At 37.0% G+C, this 20,650-nt stretch overlaps 2 protein-coding genes across 4 annotated transcripts; one reads left to right on the forward strand and one right to left on the reverse strand.

The window, feature by feature from the left end:
• Positions 1-390: 390 nt before the first annotated feature.
• On the forward strand, positions 391-14,747 carry LOC116175568. Of its 3 annotated transcripts, XM_031493743.1 has the most exons (10): positions 405-599; positions 696-4,053; positions 7,917-8,024; positions 8,074-8,213; positions 8,263-10,457; positions 12,665-12,960; positions 13,019-13,239; positions 13,284-13,470; positions 13,519-13,673; positions 14,043-14,747. In XM_031493743.1, the coding sequence occupies exons 2-10, from the start codon at positions 708-710 to the stop codon at positions 14,604-14,606; spliced, it is 7,212 nt and encodes a 2,403-aa protein (XP_031349603.1). In that variant the 5' UTR covers positions 405-599; positions 696-707; the 3' UTR covers positions 14,607-14,747. The 3 variants fall into 3 exon arrangements, with proteins under 3 accessions (XP_031349605.1, XP_031349604.1, XP_031349603.1); XM_031493744.1 differs by lacking the exons at positions 13,284-13,470; positions 13,519-13,673 and having other exon boundaries at positions 399-599; XM_031493745.1 differs by lacking the exons at positions 13,284-13,470; positions 13,519-13,673; positions 14,043-14,747 and having other exon boundaries at positions 391-599; positions 13,011-13,142.
• Positions 14,748-15,930: 1,183 nt separating this feature from the next.
• Positions 15,931-20,618, reverse strand: LOC116177485. Its single transcript, XM_031496472.1, has 4 exons — positions 20,572-20,618; positions 16,574-16,660; positions 16,440-16,518; positions 15,931-16,397 (listed from the first exon to the last, which is right to left on the reverse strand). The coding sequence occupies exons 2-4, from the start codon at positions 16,590-16,592 to the stop codon at positions 16,049-16,051; spliced, it is 447 nt and encodes a 148-aa protein (XP_031352332.1). The 5' UTR covers positions 16,593-16,660; positions 20,572-20,618; the 3' UTR covers positions 15,931-16,048.
• Between the last annotated feature and the right edge of the window lie 32 nt (positions 20,619-20,650).

Here is a 20,650-nt window from a genome sequence, read left to right on the forward strand (position 1 = left end):
GGTTAAAGGTGACTGTTGGAGCAGTTTGACCCATTTGGGCCAGCCTCATGGTCTTCCCTCTCCTTTGAGGGAGGTTCGATGGAATAAAGTAAGATAGAAGAAAACGTGTGAAAGATATATTGTAGGTGGTGTGTAAGAAGGAGCTGTGAAGAAGGACCAAGTGAATTAAGTGGAAAAGAGGCTCGAAAGACGCTTTTAAAAAGCTAGAAAGGTAGAAAGCTGTAAATCTATCTGGCTCCACGTGTCTCCCAACGATACGCCACTGCATAATAATTAGGTGCTAATTTATTTAGAATTTTTAACGATTTTGCATTCAATTTATTTGTGGATTGAGTTAACGTACCGCACTATTGCATTAGTGATTGTCGCTTTTTAATTATTTGATAATAAGATGCGGTTATTTGCGTATATCTTCACAAATCTTTTTTGGCGGGAAACCATATGGCCATCAGCTAGCTTCATTCCGGTCGCTGTTATGTTGTCAAACGATTCGCAATGTCGAGAAGATGCTAATTACAGAGATAGTTTAATGTACACGATGAGTTTCTTAATTTAAATTAGTATTTAACGTAATGTGATAATAGTTAACACTTTATACAGTAAGTAAAAATGCCGCTTCGTCTCCATCAAATTTTGAGTTAACCTCTTTGTATCAGGCAGTTTTATTCACATTCTAATTATTGTAATTGTTAAAGCACTCAACAAGGATGGACGCGAGCAATGAAGCAATTAGCTCGGATATTGCTGACAGCGATTTAAGTGCGGAGTTACCAAGTCCAGTGTCAAAAAGTCGCTACGGACGTACAAGGAAACCGAAAATCACAGAGGACTTTTACGACATAGATGTCATATTCGAAGACTTGAACAAGAAGATAGTTCCCCGACCTCAGCCTCCTCCTTCCTTGCCTAAAGTGGTAAAACCACGACAAAGCATATCGCATAATAATAAAAAAGTAAATGATAACAAGAGATTGAAGTTTGAGCATGTTACTGCGGATTTAGAGCTGGAGGAGCAAGTTGTGGAGGTCCCGGATTCCAATTCCAAAGCCATACACAATTTTTTCAAAAGTGAGAGTGGTATGTCGGTTTTACATAATGTGGATGTCGTGCCTAAAGTGGATCTAAAGTGTGATGCAGAAGTGGTGCAGGAACCTTTAGATTTAGAATCCGTCGATGTAACTCAAGTTTTGAAAATTATCTCCACTAAAAACGTTGATGACAAACTTAGTACGGACGTGAAGGCGAATGCTAAGCCTGTATTAAAAACTTATAGCAACAAACGCAAAAGTTACAATAAATTGGCAGTAATGGAGAGCTTCGGTTTGCCTGATACCCCAATTTTTCCTGTGGACAATGATAAGGTCAGCGGAAGTGAACCTAAACGTATAAAAAGCTTAGATGTGGCCGCTCCAAGTTCAGAAAATGACATTAATTTGGTAGACAAAAAGTTACTCCACACTCCTTGGAAGATTGCGAGTATGGATGCTGAAATACCGGATCTTGATTTGTTAATGGAATCTACTTGTGATGATTATCAAGAGGATACGATGACCTCTCCGATTAAAATACTAAATGAAGTTCCTTCAATGTTTATTGAGTCGAGTGTTGAGTTTGAGCCTGACAGTACATTCCTTGGTGCGGATCAGATCAAAATTCCACCTAGTCCAAGAAGATCGAAAGGAGGGAAAGTGAACTCCACAAGTGCTGAGGGTAACACCCAAACTCAGAGTCACGTAGAGATTTCAGTTCCAGACTCATCACAGGACTGTGAAGCCGTGAGTGATAAGACACTTTCTCCAGGGATTGGTGACAATGATTTGTCTACGCCAAAGCAGTTGAAGAAGCAGCCCAATAAAGTATCATCTAAGCTGAAGATGTCGGATGACCGGCCCAAACTGTTAAGCCCCAATCTTAAAATTAGGGAAGAAAAACCAAAATTTTTGCCACCCGGCAAAAAATCTCCTAGAAGGTTAGCTTCGACTTTAAGACTAATGAGCACCACTGAGAACGTGAATAATATTGATATAGCAAGTAACACCCCAAACAAGGTAACCGAAAGGAAATCTAAATGTACAGAAATGAATGAGGATGTTGAAAACATCATAGTCGCATCAAAATTGAGGAAAGTTAATTTGGATGAAATTCAGCTTTCAGAACTATCAAGCAGTATTGAGAATGTGCGGGAAAATCCAAAAAGTAGTGAGGAATCGAAGAAAAAGGTTGTTAAAAAGCAAGGAAATTGCGTGCAGGGCATTTCTCCAGATAAAGTGAAGAAGCGCACTTCGGCAAAGAAGAAGAAAGTGGAAGACTCGAAAGATACTCAGACTGGATTGGATGTAACTGCAAAGATCACAAGGTCTTTTGGGCAGTTATCGAAGCCATTTATTGAAGAAGTCACAAATGAAAGAGGAAGAAGTAAGTCACAATCAACTGTAATTGGAAAGGTCACACGGTCTTCAACTGATGAGCAAAAGCGACGTTCCAAATCGCAGCCGGATGTAAAAGTTACAGGATCTTCAACTGGACCAAATTCAGTCGTTGACCAAAATCAAAATCCTAAATCAAAATCGGATGCAAAAGTTACAAGATCTTCGAGTAGTACTCAGTTACCAAATGCAATCATTGATCTAACGGAAGATCCTAAACCACAGTTGGATGCAAAAGTTACAAGACCTTCGTCTGGCACTCGAGTAGCAAAGTTGGTCATGCAGCAAAAGGAAGATCCAAAACTACAGTTGGGTATAAAAGTGACAAGATCTTCCTCTGGCAATCGATTAGCAAATCCAGTCGTTGAACGAAAGCAAAATTTTAAACCACAGTCAGATGTAAAAGCTACAAGATCTTCAACAGGACCAAACTCAGCCATTGAAGAAAAGAAGAGTGCTAAATCAAGATCTTCAATTGGAGCAAACTCGATCATTGAAGAAAAGCAAAGTGTTAGAACTGAGTCGGAGGCAAAGGTGACGAGATCTTCGACTGGTCGACCTAAGTCGGCAATTGAGGAAGTGTCTCCCAAGAAGCAAAATACTAAGTCAGAGTTCGGCGTCACTCCGAAAGTCACAAGGTCTTCTGTTCAGTTACCAAAACCAATTAACGAGGGTAGACAAAGAAGCAAGTCGCTATCTGCCAAGGTTACAAGGGCTTCAACAGGTGATCAGTCGCTAAAGCAACCCTCCACTGATGGACATGATACTAAGCCACATTCGGATGTGGTTGTAAAGGTTACAAGGTCTTCGGTTGGTCAATGGCTAATGTCAGGTACTGCCCAAGAGTTGACAAAAAAACACGTTGGTAGGTCTTCAATTGGTGATCAGGTACCAAAGAAAGCGTCAACTGATCAGGATATAACTGTGAAGGTCACAAGGTCATTATTAAGTAATCAGTCACTGAAACCAATGCCTAATTCCAAAGGGGAACAAGGAAATGAGCAGGCACAAACTAAAATGAACTCTGATGATAGTCACAAATCGGATTCGTCACCAGAACCAAGAAAATTGAATAAATCAATTTCACCACGGCGTAAAGTGAACAGGGTAGAAGGCCAAAAATTGAGAAGGAAACTTCATTCACCAATTAAAAGAATGCAACCGTACGTGCTGTTAAAGTCGAGTGACTTCAGTGTACTCTCAACGAACATCGCGAAAAGAAGACGGCAACTCTTGTCCTTGGTCAAAAAAGGTCACGACAAGCCGTTGTTGAAACGCAAGTACACAACACCCGTCGCGACGTCGCCCGTCAGATCACTGATGCGCAGACGCACGCATTCGCAGCCGATTTCTAAGCGAAGCGATGGGAAAAAGACGGCCGCAAGACGATCGATTAGTTCCGGGCACGTGGAATCGAAAACCACAGATTGCAGTGAGGCCGCGGTGGAGATTGTGGAGCAGGACGTGGCGGAGGTGATCGAGGTTGAGAAGTACGTCGTGGTGGAGAAGCGTAAAAAGGGAAGGCCGAGAAAAATTGTCGTGGATACACAGCCGGTTGATATCAGTCGGGAAATTAAACAGGAATGCCTAGATGAAATGGACGACCTTGAGGAAAGGGCTAAAAAGGGTAAGTTTGATCGATATTCAGTAAGTATTCATTTGAAAAATAGATTATTTTGGAAAACCCTGACTTTTTTGCGGGTGGGTAAAAAAGTAGGTAAAACGTACTTGGGAATATGATTAAACATTGGATAGTTTTCGGCATGCGCACACCAAACAAACGTGTAAAAAAATGTTTTACTTACTTGCGCGACTGCTACTACTTTTATCACTAGTTTCTCTATTGGTCCTCGCTAAAGTACAGACTGTCCTGTGAACTTTCCCCTCTTGTTTGATCCAGTGTGAAAGACAAAACCCAAATTTGTCTTTGCTTGGAAATAATTTTTGGCTAAGGGCGCTTATTATAATTGTAATGTTTAATGCAGTACAAGCAATCTAAGGTAAGTATTGTTTCTCATTGCACTTAAATAAATATTTAAATAATTCATTTTAAGGATCCGCTGTGTGTATTATAGTTTAACGCCTTTTTTACCACCCGCACGTTAGTAAGGGAGGTATTGCATTGGGCTATAAAATGCCCCCCCTCCCTCCCTTCCTTTTTGGCGGAAATACTCATTTTGAAGCACCAGGAATCCGAATTTTAAAAAATCTTGATTCTGTCGCTCTGTCTGTACTCTATTTCGGTTTCCGGATAAACGCTTGAACTGATTGCTGAAAAGCTTTTGGCCAAAACGCGCATGTGCAGGTGTGCTGGTGGTATTGCGCCTTTTAGCTGCAGGCGTTTCGTATGCAATATTTAAAGTTTCTTCTTTGCTTCCCCCATAGACCATTCCATTATTTCCTCAATACTATCAATCAATTCCAAACAATTTTAGCGCATTTCACAAAAATTAAAAAAAATGCGTTATTGTGGCCACTTTGTCCGCCCGTCTGTCCGTCCCTACAACCGTTCAGTCGCTATTTGTTTTTTTTTGAGAGCTAAATTGTTCTACGCTATTTGGTTCGTTATGGTGTCGAGGCTTGCACGAAGGAAGGAATTTTTTTTGTGTCACTTACGAAAAAATAATTTTACATTTTTGCCGTTTATTAAAGATCCTCGAGATCGTTTATAATTTTGTATTCCTACCTGTCTCCGTCTGCCTGTCCGTGTGTAGTTGTGCACGATAACTCTTCTATTTGCGTAATCAAATTTTTTTATTTGTTAAAATATTTAAATAAAATTTTTTTCTATGTAGGCATTTCGATTAAAGGGAAAACTAATGCCAAATCAAATAAATTATTTTTGCGCATGCGCAATCCGATACCCGTAAAACAATTTAGGGTAAATAAAATAAACGCTAATTTTCTTTTATTTTTTACATTCAGAGCTAAATTTCTGACAACTGTTTGTCACCATAAAACATTCAGTTCATCACGACCTTCGTCACGTCCTTTATTTGTATAATCCTCCTTATAACCTTTTATCACCGGTCAAGGTATGTACAACTTCATTTAGGTAGTCTACCTGCTGTGCCAATTTTCCCCTTACAACTGAGCCACTATTGCTTCAAAAAAAGGTACTGAACTTTTACTTGTGGACAAAATTCAACAGTTAGCTAAGTAAAATTAAAAGAACCATGTATTGACAGTAGAATGAGGCATACCTTATCTGAAGATTTTTCAAAGTACTTTGTTTGCCAAAAGGTGGAAAAGTTACATGTAATAAAATGCTGTAGACCGCAGGCTCGGCTTTATACAGTGCGTTCAAGATAAGAGAGCCACCTCAAGTCGCACACACTAGAATAGGAATGCGTGGCCATGAGACTTTTTTGTTACCAATAATTTCATTTTTAAGCGATTTTCTTTAAAACTGCTTCATGAAATCAATTATATTTAAAAGTGTAATGTATAAGGAAAACAATTAAACGTTTATGATTTTTTCTAATGGTATCGATTTCGACGATTGTCATTATCAGGTCCTGCTACAAGTTTTTTGAATGAAACAATATTAAGGTAATCCAAATGTTTTACCGTCATGGTGTGGGTGAGAAGTATTTGTGCAAAGATCTTATTTTTACGAAAATCTTCCATTCTATCTAATTTTATTACCTACTTAATTTTGTAGATGCTGGGAATAATTCTTAAATTTTTTTAATTTTCGTTTCTGCATTATAGTGTCCTTTTTGTGCACTGTTAGCATTTTGTGAATATTTCAGAATATACCATCTCTGAATATAATGCATTTGAATTTTTTTTTGAAATACTATCTTGGCGTACATATAGTTTTATTGTTTCGTCTTGCATACACCTAATTTTGTGTACACTTTCTAAAATTTTGTTTATAATTGTTTTCAAATTTTTTGATTTTTTATGTCCGGACAAACCTCTATGTATGCACTTTTTTTTAATTTTTAAGATTTTTTTTGAAATTGCATGTTAATTGAATTATTTATGTAACAGTCATCCATTTAAAACAAATAAATACTTATTCGCGTAAACACAGTGGGGTTTCAAGCAATTCAATTATTGCTTAAATTGACATGACACTTTTTTTCTATAATTTTATACATTATTCAAATTTTCAAAAATCTTCTGATTTTTCAGTACGCCAATTTCTAATCCATATTTTTCTCCATTTAAATTTTTGCTACCTATCTCTTTCAATTCATTTTAATTTTCCAAATTTTTTAGTAGAGCAAAACAAATTTTCATTAATTTTACAAATTCTCAATCCCTTTCCCTGAATTTCTAAAAAATCTTCTTTTAATCACTTGTTGAAATTCAAATTTTTGTAATCTTTTGGACCTTTTTAATTGCTGGAATTTTTTCTCAATTTGGGCTTTTATAAGTTGGAATTTTTTTGGATAGTTATTCAATAGAGAATTAAGTCAATAAGAAACAAGAAAGTAGTACCCTGTGGCTTCTACATCTAGAGTGTTATGGAAATTGTAACAGATTCAGATTCCGAAAAGAAATGCCCATAGAAGGTCCTAACGGGAAGCGTCTATTTCCGACTGTTTAAGCTAGGGAGAATGAAAAAGAAATTTGACATTTTCAGTTTTTGGTAATACCTCAGTTATTTTCAAAGATTTTTCAAAAACTTCAATTGCGTTTTTTAGTCACAAAAACGTGCAACTTTGCCCCCATTTAACCTACACCGTATCTCTCACTGTTACAGAGATCCCAATGGTGAGCCACGAATTTGAACTACCCTGTACAATGTAAGAGTCAGAGATATAACCACCCAAGATTTATTTCAGAGGTAAATTAAAAAATTTCTGACCCAAGGTGAAAGTCTACCCCAAAAAGCGAGTCTTTGTTGTGACTAGCACCATGACCAATTTGAGTATAGACCTTGTGTCGAGAAACAAAAGAATTTATTAATTTAAGTGGAAGTGCAGGTGAGACTGGTGTTCTTGAAACCTTCACTTGTCTTATTTCTATGAAATAATGTTAACAAAATATGACTTTAGTAATACAAAAAATGATTCAATTGTTCCAAATGTTATAGTACAAGATCTCACATGTCAACCTTCGCTAATTTGTTTACTGAGTGACATATCATTTTTTAGCAATCTTAATATGTGAACAAACAGTGCATATGGGTTGCCTAAAAAAATTAAGTTAGGACTATCCTTAATTAAAATTAATGTAATTAATATTTCTGTTTGCTTCTATCATATGGAGAGAGCGCATGCGCTGTCTCTTACATCGATGCATATACCTCAAGCAGCGTCCTTCTCTTTCACACGGAACGATACACATGTTTCTCTCTCGGGCGCTACTTAAAATTGCTTCAACCATACTATTTCGTGTGAAAGAGAAGGATGTAACCATGTGATAGAAGGAGACAGAAATATTAATTACATTAATTTGAATTAGGGATAGTCGAGATTTAATTTTTTTAGGCAATTATTCACATAAAGTTTTATCTTCATTTTTTTCCCGCAGAAAAAGCAATTGGCGACATAATGTGGGGTAAAATCGGTGGCCATCCTTATTGGCCGTGCCTGATCGTCGAAGAACCCGAAACGTGTGTTTTTCAGAAAGTGTGCCCTGGTAGGTTGACAACTTTGACGCATTCAGCAAATTGACAATAATTTTGTAGTTTTATCCAGAAAAGCTTTGCAGACGATGTATCATGTAAGATTTTTTGGGGACAGGGGCAGAAGATCTTGGGTTCAGACCACCTGTTTGCTTCCGTTTGCAAGCGGGGACGATTTGAAACGACAGTTCACAATTGCGAAGGTATTTACTTATTATCACTTGTGACTTTTTTCAAACTTGATTGTTTTAGAATAAAGCGAATTTTATTGTGAAACCATCTGCATTACCAAAGTGGAAGATTGCGGTTACTGAAGCGGAATCGCAATTACAATGCAGTGTTGAGGATCGCCTGGATTTCTTCGCAAAGGTATTAGAGCAACAAGCACAATTGCTACTAAAAATAAAACGTGAAGATCTGAAGTCCTCTAGTCCTACGCCATCTAGAATGGCCTCAGAAGGTGATAGTAATTCAGAAGATGATTCCAAATCTATCATAGATGGAAAACTAGAACTGGATAGTGCGGCTACAATATCAAAACGGAGAGATTCGAAAAATTTATCAAAAAGCTCCCCTTCACCCGAGATTGAAACAGTCAAAAAGAAAACTAAAAAAATGCTTGCAGAAGTTGTAGGGGAGGAAACATTGAAACCAAAACCCGAACCGGATATAGAAAATGAATCTATAAGTGAATTGAAGATACCGTGGAAGACTATTGATCTTTCCGAAAAAAACGACATACATTCTGAGTATTCTTCAGATACCGATACTGCTTCTAAGTCCAGTAGCAATACAATAATCGCCGATGGGTTCCAAGATGAGGTCATGCGGCAGAGACGAAACAGTTTATTTCGTGGCGTCTCCAGGGACATTGTCTGTCAAGTCTGCAAACAACCCAAAGAAGTTTTTAAATGTAAGGGACCTTGTAGGGGACTGTATCATTATAAATGTGCGGATTTCGATATTAAACCCGATGTGAGCTGTGGTATGACTGTTACTGAGGAGCTAGTCAATAAAGAATGTACTCCGGTTCCAAGTGCGCCAGCAAAATTTTCCGAATTATCTATTGCTGAGCAGATTGATATTAAAATGAAGGAGGTGATGCAAGGTATGGAGAATGACACACGATATGCGGATTCCACAACAGACTACAGTAGCTCCGAAGAAAGTACCTGCAATATGTTGGAAAAAGCTGATACACCCCAAGAGGAGGAGGAGGAAGTAGTAATATTGCATGTTACTGCAGATCATATAAGCGTGATGCCGAGGAAACTTTTGGAGGAAGCGACACCTGTGCAAACTCAAATTGAAGACACAATTCCTAAAGTGGCCGACGTCAATAAAAATGTTGTGGAAAGTACGGATGAACCGAAAGTATTTCAATGTGGTTATTGCATTGCGAAGGTCGAGCCTCCTTGCTTTGCCTGCGAAAGTGATATTTCATTGAAGAATGATTCTCTGCGCCAAAAGTGCTCGCTGTTTAGTTGTGGGAAATTTTATCATCGTAAGTGCATCAAATTATGGCCGCAGACGCAGTGGTCATTAATATCGACGGAAAAACATAAAAAATCAGATAAATTGCTCGATACTTTCATTTGCCCGTGTCATATCTGCCACACGTGTACATCGGACGATCCACGCGCAGCCACCTCTAGATCTGGTAAAAAATTGGCCAGATGTTTGCATTGCCCCGCGGCGTACCACACGACGAATTACTGCATTCCGGCCGGTACCCAAATTTTGAGTTCAGCGCAAATTATATGTCCCAGACATTTCAAGAAACACATAACCACAAAAAAGAACGCCAAACAAGTGCGCACAATAAATACGCCATGGTGTTTCATTTGCTCAAAAGGTGGCGATTTAATTTGTTGCGAAACATGTCCCACTAGTGTCCACACTGACTGTTTAACCATTAATCTCCTAGATGACGACACATTTATATGCGAAGACTGCGAATCGGGTCGTTTTCCTTTGTACGACGAAATCGTCTGGGTGAAATTGGGGAAGTACAGATGGTGGCCTGCCATTATTTTATTTCCAAACGAGGTACCGGACAACGTGAAAGCGCTGCCTCACAATTCGGGCGAGTTCGTCGTCAAGTTTTTCGGCACCCACGATCACTACTGGGTCGGGCGCGGTCGCGTTTTCTTATTTCAGGAGGGAGATAAGGGCCACTGCAGTCCGTCGAAGAAGAGAATGGACGCTCTGTTTAAAAAATCAATCGAAGAGGCGACAATCGTTCATAATATTAAGAAGAATTTCCGGAAGAGTAAGGTCGACGAATTGAAGAATGGTGCCAAACCTCCGCCGTATATTAGAGTTAAAGTGAATAAGCCCGTCGGCAATGTTCGTTTGTTTGACGCTAATGTGAGTAATACGACGTCGTGTGAATGCGATCCGTTTCAAGAGAATCCTTGTGGACCTGAGAGCGACTGCTTAAACAGGTAATTTCCTTGTGTGTGCTTCCCCCTTTCTTATTAACCCTTATTAAATGTCTAACAAGTTTCAATCATCTTTGACCAGGAGTAGTTTGGGAATGATTTGCCTAAAGATTTTTGAAATAAAAGTAGTTCAGAAATTCCTTTTTTTAAGGTGACTGTGTGTAGCTCTGGAAAATTTAAACGGTATTCTGAGCCGACTGCCCACAATAAATGTGTAAGAAATATTACGCGCTCAAAAACCGTCACCAAATAATAAGTTCAGCTTAAACGTGATCTCATGTATTTAAAGGATCTACCACACCCACCATGAAATAATCTTTAATAATTTTCCACAGAACGCCACCCGCATCCCCACTTACACCGAGAAATTCACGAAAAATCGAATACCATCATATATAATGAACAATTTACAAAAGCGATAAAATTAAAAAATTACGCATCTACACATTTCTAAAAGGAAAAGCAAATACTGAAATACTAATTCACTTTATGTTTATTCGTAGAAACCTACCAGATTTACTCTAAAACAATACAGGGTGACACAACCTTATTAAAGGTGCTGAAACCAAAAAATGTGCGTGATTTAGTTACAACTACATTTTATAATCATCCTATTTTTCACACACCTTTTTGGATTTGAGTCGTTGTAATTGCCCTATAACTTCTTATACGTCTTTTGGGATAGTCATGTCTACACAGTCATCTTAAAATGACACTGACAGTTATTTATTCTTTAACAGTGTACAAGGTGATTTTGATCCTGTAATTAAAAAAATGTCTTTTCAAATTGCACTTATTAAACATGTAACTTTTCCTCGTATGCATCTAGAAAAGTCCCAATAATGACTTGAAATGTCTCAATTTGAAAAACTCACGGCCAGTTGCACAAAAAAAATAATCCAGGATTATTGTTTAATCCGGTATTAAGACATTTGATTGGCTTTATATTGCAGTAGGCAGCCAATCAAATGTCAGAATTCTCGTTTAAACTCAGATTTGGCAAATAATCTAGGATTTTGATTATAATTCGCGTTCCTGCAATCGGCCGTCAGTGGCCTCGATCAACTTCCGAAAATTCCAAAGAAATTTTGATTAAGATTTGAAATAAATCTTGGGCACCAATAATAAAAATTTGACAAATCCCTGAAAGAAAGAAAATCTTACAAAGCTTGTTTGAACATAATACCATGCGCGCAGGCGGTCGACAATTAAAAATAGAAAATCTTGTGATACAGTTTGTTTTAAACAATCCAAATAATCTGGTCGTGAATGGTCTACCATATTTAGGCGCACTTATCAAAGACTCCCAAAAATTCTCAACTGACAGCTTCAAGAAACTTCTGATAAATTAAGACGAAAAAATACACGGTGGCTGCTCGGACGGTGGAAACTTGAACTTTTACTAAGCAGAGAACAGCTTTGTTGATTCCCACTTGTACTAACTTTTTCTGAATATGGATAAACTGTTTTTCGAATTTTTACACCTTCACTGGACGATAACGATTTATTAAAACTTATTTGGAATGCATGCGCAAATCTATATTTTGACATGTGATTTCAATATACTTTTATGAGAATTGGGTGACAATTAAAAAATGTAAGTCTCTGGATGCGTAATAATTTTATTGCATCTGCGTATGCGCAGTCTATTTTTTTAACTTATGTACGTTTAATTAATTTTTTAGGAAACATTTTGCCCTAAATTTCAGAAGAATTCGCTCATAAATAAGAAAGTTTGGTCTGCGCCTGCGCAATCTATTTCTTCAAAATGTGCACATAATAAATAATGATCCAAAAAGCAATGCATTTTACCGTTTCCTCAATAAAATTTTGGATTTTTTTGATCCTAAAGTAGAGCAACAGAGTACCGAACTAAATTTCTCACAAAAAAGAAGCCAACAGCATTATGTCTTTCTTCACGCGCAATCGTGATTTTCGTAAGACCTATTGTTTCTGCTGATCGATTCAATTCAATTCTATATTTTTTATGCTTTTTCCCACTTTCATTCTATTTAATTAATCTTGTCGACTACATGATTGTTTTCTTCTACTATCTCGTCGTCTGTTGCTGATCTTATGCAGACTATAGACAAAGTCAACAAAACAAGTTTTAAAAAGAGAGATTATATTACTATGGATTATATAGTTCTCTAATTACAAATTACATTTGGGGAAATTGCATGATAAACTTAATAAAATTACAATTTTAGATTGTTGTTGACCGAATGCGACCCAAACATATGCCCGGCGAGGAAAAAATGCAACAATCAAAGATTCGAAAAACGCCAGTATCCCCCACTAGTACCTTACAAAACGGAGGCTCGAGGCTGGGGCCTGAAAACTTTGGCGCCGATTAGTAAGGGCGATTTTGTTATCGAGTACGTCGGCGAAATAATCGACGATCAGGAGTATCAGAGGCGCGTTCAAAAGATGAGCGAGCAGAAAGACGAGAATTACTATTTCCTCACGATCGATAACAATCGTATCATCGACGCCGGACCGAAAGGTTTACCGATAATTTTAACCGATACGGGAGTAAAGGTATTAACATTTTAGATTTCTAGGAAATCTGGCGAGGTTTATGAATCACTGCTGCGAGCCGAATTGCGTCACCCAGAAATGGACAGTTAACGGAGACACTCGTGTTGGTTTGTTCGCGATCGACAATATTGCAGCCGATTCTGAAGTTACCTTTAATTATAATTTGGAATGTATCGGAAAAGAGAAGAAGATTTGCAGGTGCGGAGCTTCAAAGTGTAGTGGGTTTATTGGTGTTAAAACTAAGGTAACTGTTTTACAATTTTTGGGTTTCTTAAATGTGTAATTTAGGACGAATCTCAGAAGAAAGCCAAACGTTCTAGTGTTAAAATTAAGAAGTCATTTGCAACAAATCCTTCGAAAAATGATGTTCCTTGCTTTATCTGTTGTAAAACTGGCGAAGTAGTCTCGTGTAACAACAAAATATGTACAAAAGTATACCATTTGTCATGTGTCAATTTAAACACCTTGCCTGAAGGTAATGGCTTACACTTTTGTAAACTGTTTTACAAATTATGATTTACAGGCAAGTGGGTATGTCCTTGGCATAACTGTAACATATGTAGCAAACGAACAATCCGTTGTTGTGTTAAATGTACCAACTCTTACTGCCCTGTGCATTCCGAGGGCAATGTCAGATACGACAATCTTCTAGGCTTTGTTTGTTCAGAACATGATTCAGTAAGTTGTCATGTTTGTATATTAATTTCTCCCAAAAACTGTACGGTGTCCATATATTACACTGTTAATTATCTCTTGTTTTTTGCTTTTTCGCTTGCTGCTGTGCATGATACCTGTAACTGGCTCTCTATTATGTTTGGCAATACCCAGCTTTTGTGGCCATATGTTAGTGTTGGCCTATGTATTCTCATTTTCGTTTCCTTGCGTATTTCTTCCCTATGAATGTATTGCTGAGGCTGTTTGGTTTGCGTTTTGTTTTTTAATTTCTTACATGTCGCCCCACATGTGCACATTTAAACGTTTGCACTTGTTCTACTTTCTAATAGATTACTGCTTGTTCATACAGCACCCTTTTATCATACTTTACAGACAAAAGAAGAGCAGAAAGCCGAGACAAACGACATAGTGCAGAATTTCAGCAGTTCCCAATTAACCACAAATGAAACTGACGTGACTTCGACCACCTGTGATGAATTAGATACCACCGAGTGTACTAGTGAAACTCCTAGCGACGAAGCCCAATTGGCGGCATCGACGCCTGTAAAAACGCCACTCCTTGTCGAACCTTTGGAAGCGCACGAGCTCCACACACCCCAATCGAGCATTCCAGAAAGTCACGACGAGTCGACACCCGAGCCTGTAAATTGTCAAAAACGTAAGAGAGGCCGACCGAAGAAACATTCCTTGAAGAAGAAAATGAAATTGACGCATTCGACTTCAAAGAAAGCGTTAAACTATACCGCGCCGAGCTTGCTGGATGTATCGTTACAAAATGAGGTTAAATTGACCTCCTCGATTCCATCGCGCCATTTGCGCACTAGGAGTAACACAAAGTCACTTGGCGGTAATCGTTTCTTGGAGCAGCAAAATGAACTAGAAAAAGTTTTACCCATTAGGAAGCGATCGAGACCGAGATGTGAATTAAGTTTGTAGATTAGAAGTAAAAATTTTATCTTTTTTTTTAAATCGTTAGCTTTATTGTCACAAATGTTAATATAAGAAACAAAGTTGAAAAATAAATTTTATAATTTATGTGAAATGAGCTAAATAATATAGTTTGTTGTATATACTGTATCATATTCTTTTATTATTTTTTCCCATTTCTAACAGTCCTGTTTGGCTGAACTTATTGAAAGGAACACTTTTGCACAGCTTACTTACTATCCAGCTCCGCAACTCTCGAGCGGCGCCTTCGATCTGGCGGTCTACAACCAAGCGAGATGGAATGGTGCGCACTTTCTCGCGCTTGGGGTAAAAGTCGGGGCCGGATTAAACGAATTTTTGTCGCACGGTAGCTTCACAGTACCGTAGTAGGTGATTTTTGTGCTGTATTGTAACAAAGACTATCCTCATAGTCTTTGATTGTAATGTGAACGTTTAGAATTTGCTGTACAATATTACGTAACATTGCAATGAAAGTAGGGTAAGGTGTTTAATAAATTTTATTGCCTAATTGAATTGAATTCGGGAAAATGGTCAACGTGGCAACACTGGGCTTGATTGCACGCCAAACAGGCAATGCAGTCTTTTACCCTAAGAGGCGGGGCATAAGCGCGTAGATGGCGCAAACCGCTCCCGCCAAGAGAGTTGTGCAGCTGGATAGTAAGTAAGCTGTGACCTTTGTAACAAAATTGTTTACAAAATGTATTCAGGATGCTCAGGAATTCATGACAATGACAGTTTTGAATTTGAATTTTTTTAAAGATTCTTCATTGGAAAATAATAATTTATTGGTTTAATAACAATACAGTTTTACATAAGTAATAAAAAATATGGATGCACCTAGACACACCTACAAAAATAGGGTGTACTCAAATTGACTCCTTCTGTTACATTTTAGCCCCGCTGTTATTCTCACTAGGGATTCTCGTGATTGCATGGGGGAGTTTTTGTTCGCCTAAGAGATGAGGTTAGGTATTTTGTTTTAGGACAGTTGAGACTTGATCCGTTACAGATGAACAACTCGTTGGCTTTTTCGTGAACATTTAGCTTTATTCTGGATTGCATTTAGAATCATCTTAGGCTAGCGTAGTGTCCAGTGATACAAGCTACTAGGTCGTTATGTACGCCCCCCTCTTTTGTGTTAAGTATTTCAAAGTTTGAAGCATAAAGTTAGCTCATAAATGAATTTTTTTAAAAAGATTTACAGAGCCCATCTCAGCTGTATTTGCCCTTGTCACATTCAAACCAAGCTTTACGCATCATGTACTTGTTCAGGGATGCATTTACCTAGGTTGAATGTATATGAGATTATGCATTAAACGAAAGGTTCTATTTTTAATCAATACCTATTTATACAATACAAACAATAAATTAAAATAGTACATGATTATGCTCTTATTTCTAGATTTCTATACTAGTCATAAAGTAAACATTCAATCATCCGAACATTTACACTCGGGAATAACAATTTTCGACAGTTCCGTCCACAAACTAACCAACGTATTTGTGCTCAAAACAACTCCCACTGTTCTCTGCTCGTGTTTTATAGAATTGTGAAAAGCATCAACACTGTCGCTATTCTTACACACCCTTTTCAACTCCGCCAGCAACTTGGTGTTCTGTTCCAGGAGTTTCTTATTCATATTCTTCAATTCCTTACATTCGCCTTTCAGAGACTCGTTCTTAGTTAGCACATTCTGATAATTAGTGTACGTCTCGGCCTCCTCCCTTGCCTTCCCGCGGGTTCTCGGTTTTTTGGAATGCTTCGATTTCTTAAAATTACTACACAGAAATTATCGGAGAATAACAATTTCGATCACAAACCTTTTCGGTTTCCATTCGCCCATGTCGCCGTATGTTCCGAATTTTGGCAAATCAAACCCAAATGGGTCCATAAGAAATTCTGAAACCGGGAGAATATTATTTGAAATGAAATTTTCCAATTTGCATTAAGGTACCTTCTGAGCTACTGTCCATTTATAATAGCGTTTTTAAAGATGTTAACAAATAATTATGCACAAGACCCAAATTTGTTTTTGTTTAACCATAGAGTAAACAACGTTTAGAGATACCGCGCTGTGTAAATTTTTGTCGGCTAGGGACTATCCTTGAATATAGATGGCCATTGAATGCATCAAGTGTCTCCCTCTTAATTCCAGAATAGTGTACTTATTTTCCGTCTAGGATTCAAACCTACGCAATTGAAAGCTCGCGAGTACCAAGCTTTTTATGATATAATTATGTAACTGTATACATGTCGTACGTCCCACGCATTGCATACCTATAAATTGCGCAGCCAGCAAAATGGTTTTTATTTTCATAACTTGCGTCTACATTGTGACTGGATATTATTATTTATAATATGTGCGCGCCAAGAATTAAAAAAAAGGGTTATATTATTGAATGAAGACATGTTTAAATACCTATCTACATAATGGGGGGCCATAAATATTTATTAATTGAAGACATAAAACCCAGATATTTGCAATATTCGGCAAAATTGCCTTTAATCGGGGTATATTGACCTTTTGTTTTGCTTAATAACCTACTGTAGATTCCTATATTTTGATTTGTTTACCAGAGAATTTAATTTGACCTCATCCGGCAATCTACGCTAAATCTTTTAAGTTGCATGGTTGCACAATAAACAATAATTAAAACGCGATGTCTCTTTCGTATCGTGTTTCGTGATAATTGGGGGCATTTGTGGTCTGTGGATATGGGTATCTAAGAAACTATCGACCTATTATATTTAATAGTTTCCGTTTTTCCCAAAATTTTGGAAACATGCATGGTTACGCGACTTGTTAGCTGCTGTGAGAAATTTTATCTTCTCTATCCATCGCTTCATTGCTTTATCAAAGGAAAATCTATGGTTAGCGGTCTATTCAACTCTATTGAGTCTATTTTGAATTTTGATATGTCCAAGGTTCAACCACCACCTACTAAACCTAATACGGAATTACCTACTGGAAATGTCCATCACTGGATCACATTGTAATTTAATAACTCGATCGAGTGACGTAAAAATCCAATGTGACATAAAAAAGTTTATGTGATTTAGTCGAAACCCACAAGTCATGAAAATTTTAAGTTAGCACCATTAGAAAGCTGAGAAAAAATTACTAAGGGTTTTGTTAATGGTTATTTGTTCGTATCTTTGAAAATAAATGAACGCCACCGCATTTTCTAAACATTTTTCGGTTTTTGACCATAAGTTCGTTATTTGTAAAGCTACAAGAAACTCCGAAAGGGAAAATTAATCAGCATCAAATTCTGCAATTCTGTGCGACACAACACTATTCGAGGATTCCCCCAGGTGCATGGCGATCAAACTGTTCTACCATCTTCCACAAGAATTGCGGACGCCTACGTCGGCCAAAAAATTTAAAAGTCAAGTCGGTGAATTTTTCACATTTTCACCAACAACTCATACCTCGACTCATACCATCACGTCAACGAATACCTCCAACCAAGGCCTGCGCGACTATGATTTATTGTAATATGGATATGATGTAAATGATCAGAAATTGGGGAAAAATAATTAAAACAGCTGAATTTTTCCGCGGGTGAAATCCCGGGGGTTGAAAGGGGTGGAAAGTGGTACTTGGCAATTTGTGGTAATAGGTACATATTAATTTCGGGCGAAAATGTTCAATGTAACAGTTATAGAGAATAAAATGAACAACTTTTCTATCTGCGCTATTTTCACATTACTTACCTCTAATTTTCCTAGAAAAACCGGAAAAACCTTTTTTCGTTTTTTGTTCTTACTTTTGCGAAAAAAAGTCGTAAAGGTTTGAAATTTGTAGGAAACGTAGCTACAAACAAGGAGACAATTTTTTTGGGACCGGAAAATTGAACCGTTTCCGAGATATCACGATTTCTGAAAAAAACACATCTTTTTCAAGGAGATGAAAAATCTATTTTTTTTCATCGCACAGAGGTGCGGGGGGTAGTAAAATTTTAGGGAAGACTTATATTTTAATAAACAAAAATAAAAATTATTATTCCTATAGAAAAACTTCTAGAAAATCGCCAAAAACTGGAAAAACAGATTTAAGATATACATGATTTTTGACATGATCAATGAACGTTTTGGATGTTAATAAAGATTTTTTCGAAATCTATCTTCTTGCTTATCTTTAATGTTTGCTAAAATATTGTCTTTTGTTTCCTTATGCTCAACGTTTTAGTTAAAACATCTTTATTATTTCTTTTTTCTGCATTTTTACCACAATAAAAGCAATTCGAAGTAAAATCGCTTCCTGAACAATTTGTTTTTGTTCACTTACTCTTCTTCCTGGCTATGTTTTACAGCTGATGCAATTGCGTTGGGCTTGTTGATAAACTTGCAAAATAAAATTCCCTATAAGAACGTCTGTTTTACCGGCCAAAACAATAAATGATTTGAGAATTGAGATATAAAACCTGGAATAAACTTCATGATAGATTTTTCATCTCCTTGAAAAAGAGGTGGTTTTTTGTGAGATCTCGGAAACGGTTCAACTTTACGGTCCCAAAAATCTCTCCTTTTTTATAATAAAACAAGCTATGTTTCCTCCAAATTTCAAACGAAAAAAACGATTTTTCCGGATTTTCTAGGAAAACTGGAGGTTATGCTGGTTATGTGAAAATAGTGCAGATACAAAAGCTGTTCATTTTTTTATTCTCTATAACTTTTGTATTGACCATTTTCGTCTAAAATTAATTGCTTTCCCACAATTTGCAAAATATGTACCGCTTTCCACCCCTTTCAACTCCCGGGATTTCACCCGCGGAAAAATTTAGCTGTTTTAATTATTTTTCCCCAATTTATAATCATTTCACCTGCCTGAAAAACCCGGTTTTGCCCCGTAACTAATTTTTTTTTTTAATAAATTATTTTAGCAGCTAGCTTTTTAGTCTGGACCACGGTGGTATACGGTGGTCTATACCACCGTGGCCTGGACTAATATGGAAATAAATGAAATGAGACATTTTGATAAAATATGGATTTTTGTGTAATTTGTCGTTTGCTGTGGAATAATCCATGAAAAATTGTATAACAGAACGATTTAAAAAATGTTTTTTACGCATAATTAACGAAGTAAATGTGACTGTTTCGTAATTGGTAACGTTCCCATTTGTATTCTGTGTCAAGACGAATCCAACGATATACCAATGACCATACCAATACGTTCATACCTCTATGAATCGAGTAGGTAACTCTTATTAAATTGCAAGTTTTTTTTTGCATAGTTATCAATTTACCGGACTTTTTTTGTCAAAAAATCGTAGGGAAAGTGGTACTTTTTTTCACGATTTTTACTATGCGTTTCCATGGCGTTTCGTCCTGTCTATGGCCAATAGCTCAATTGTTGAGTGACAGAAAATGGCGAATGTCAATGATATTATGCAATTATAGATTATTAAGGATCACTATGCAAAAAAATTTCGTGTACAACACATGTTGAAAGTGTTTTTTTTTCATGAATTCGCTTGATTCAAACTGCAAATTCATGAAAAAAAGTAACACTTTCAAAACTAGTTGTACAAATAACTATTACAATTGAAAGTTTTTTCTCTCAACTTTTTAACATTTTTTAAGGTGTTCGGTTAATACTGGATTATGATAGTTAATTTTTAGATAAACAGAATGAAATCAGCTGGTAGGTCCCTCGTTGTGAATGAACTTACTCATACTATAAATATGTAGCGGTTTCGAATTACTTACTACCTACACTGGAGTACAGTTGCAATCGCAACTTTCATGAATGATGACGTAATTTCATTTAAAGCTCAGCTTTGAAATATCTTAAGCTCTTTTAAAGGCTCCTATAGACGGATATAACAGATTCGAATACAGCAACCAGCATTTGTCACTAGATAGCAGCATTGCATGGCCATAAATTGTTATAAACCAGCAATCCCTATCCCGTGGCATCTCTAAACGTTATTTACTCTATGGTTTAACATAAAATGACACCAAAATAAATAATAAAACTTTTTTGGTTATGTATGTTGGTGTGACGTTTAAATATTACACAGCTGCA

This window comes from Photinus pyralis, unplaced genomic scaffold (genome assembly GCF_008802855.1).
Source record: "Photinus pyralis isolate 1611_PpyrPB1 unplaced genomic scaffold, Ppyr1.3 Ppyr1.4_LG7, whole genome shotgun sequence".
NCBI lineage: Eukaryota > Metazoa > Arthropoda > Insecta > Coleoptera > Lampyridae > Photinus > Photinus pyralis.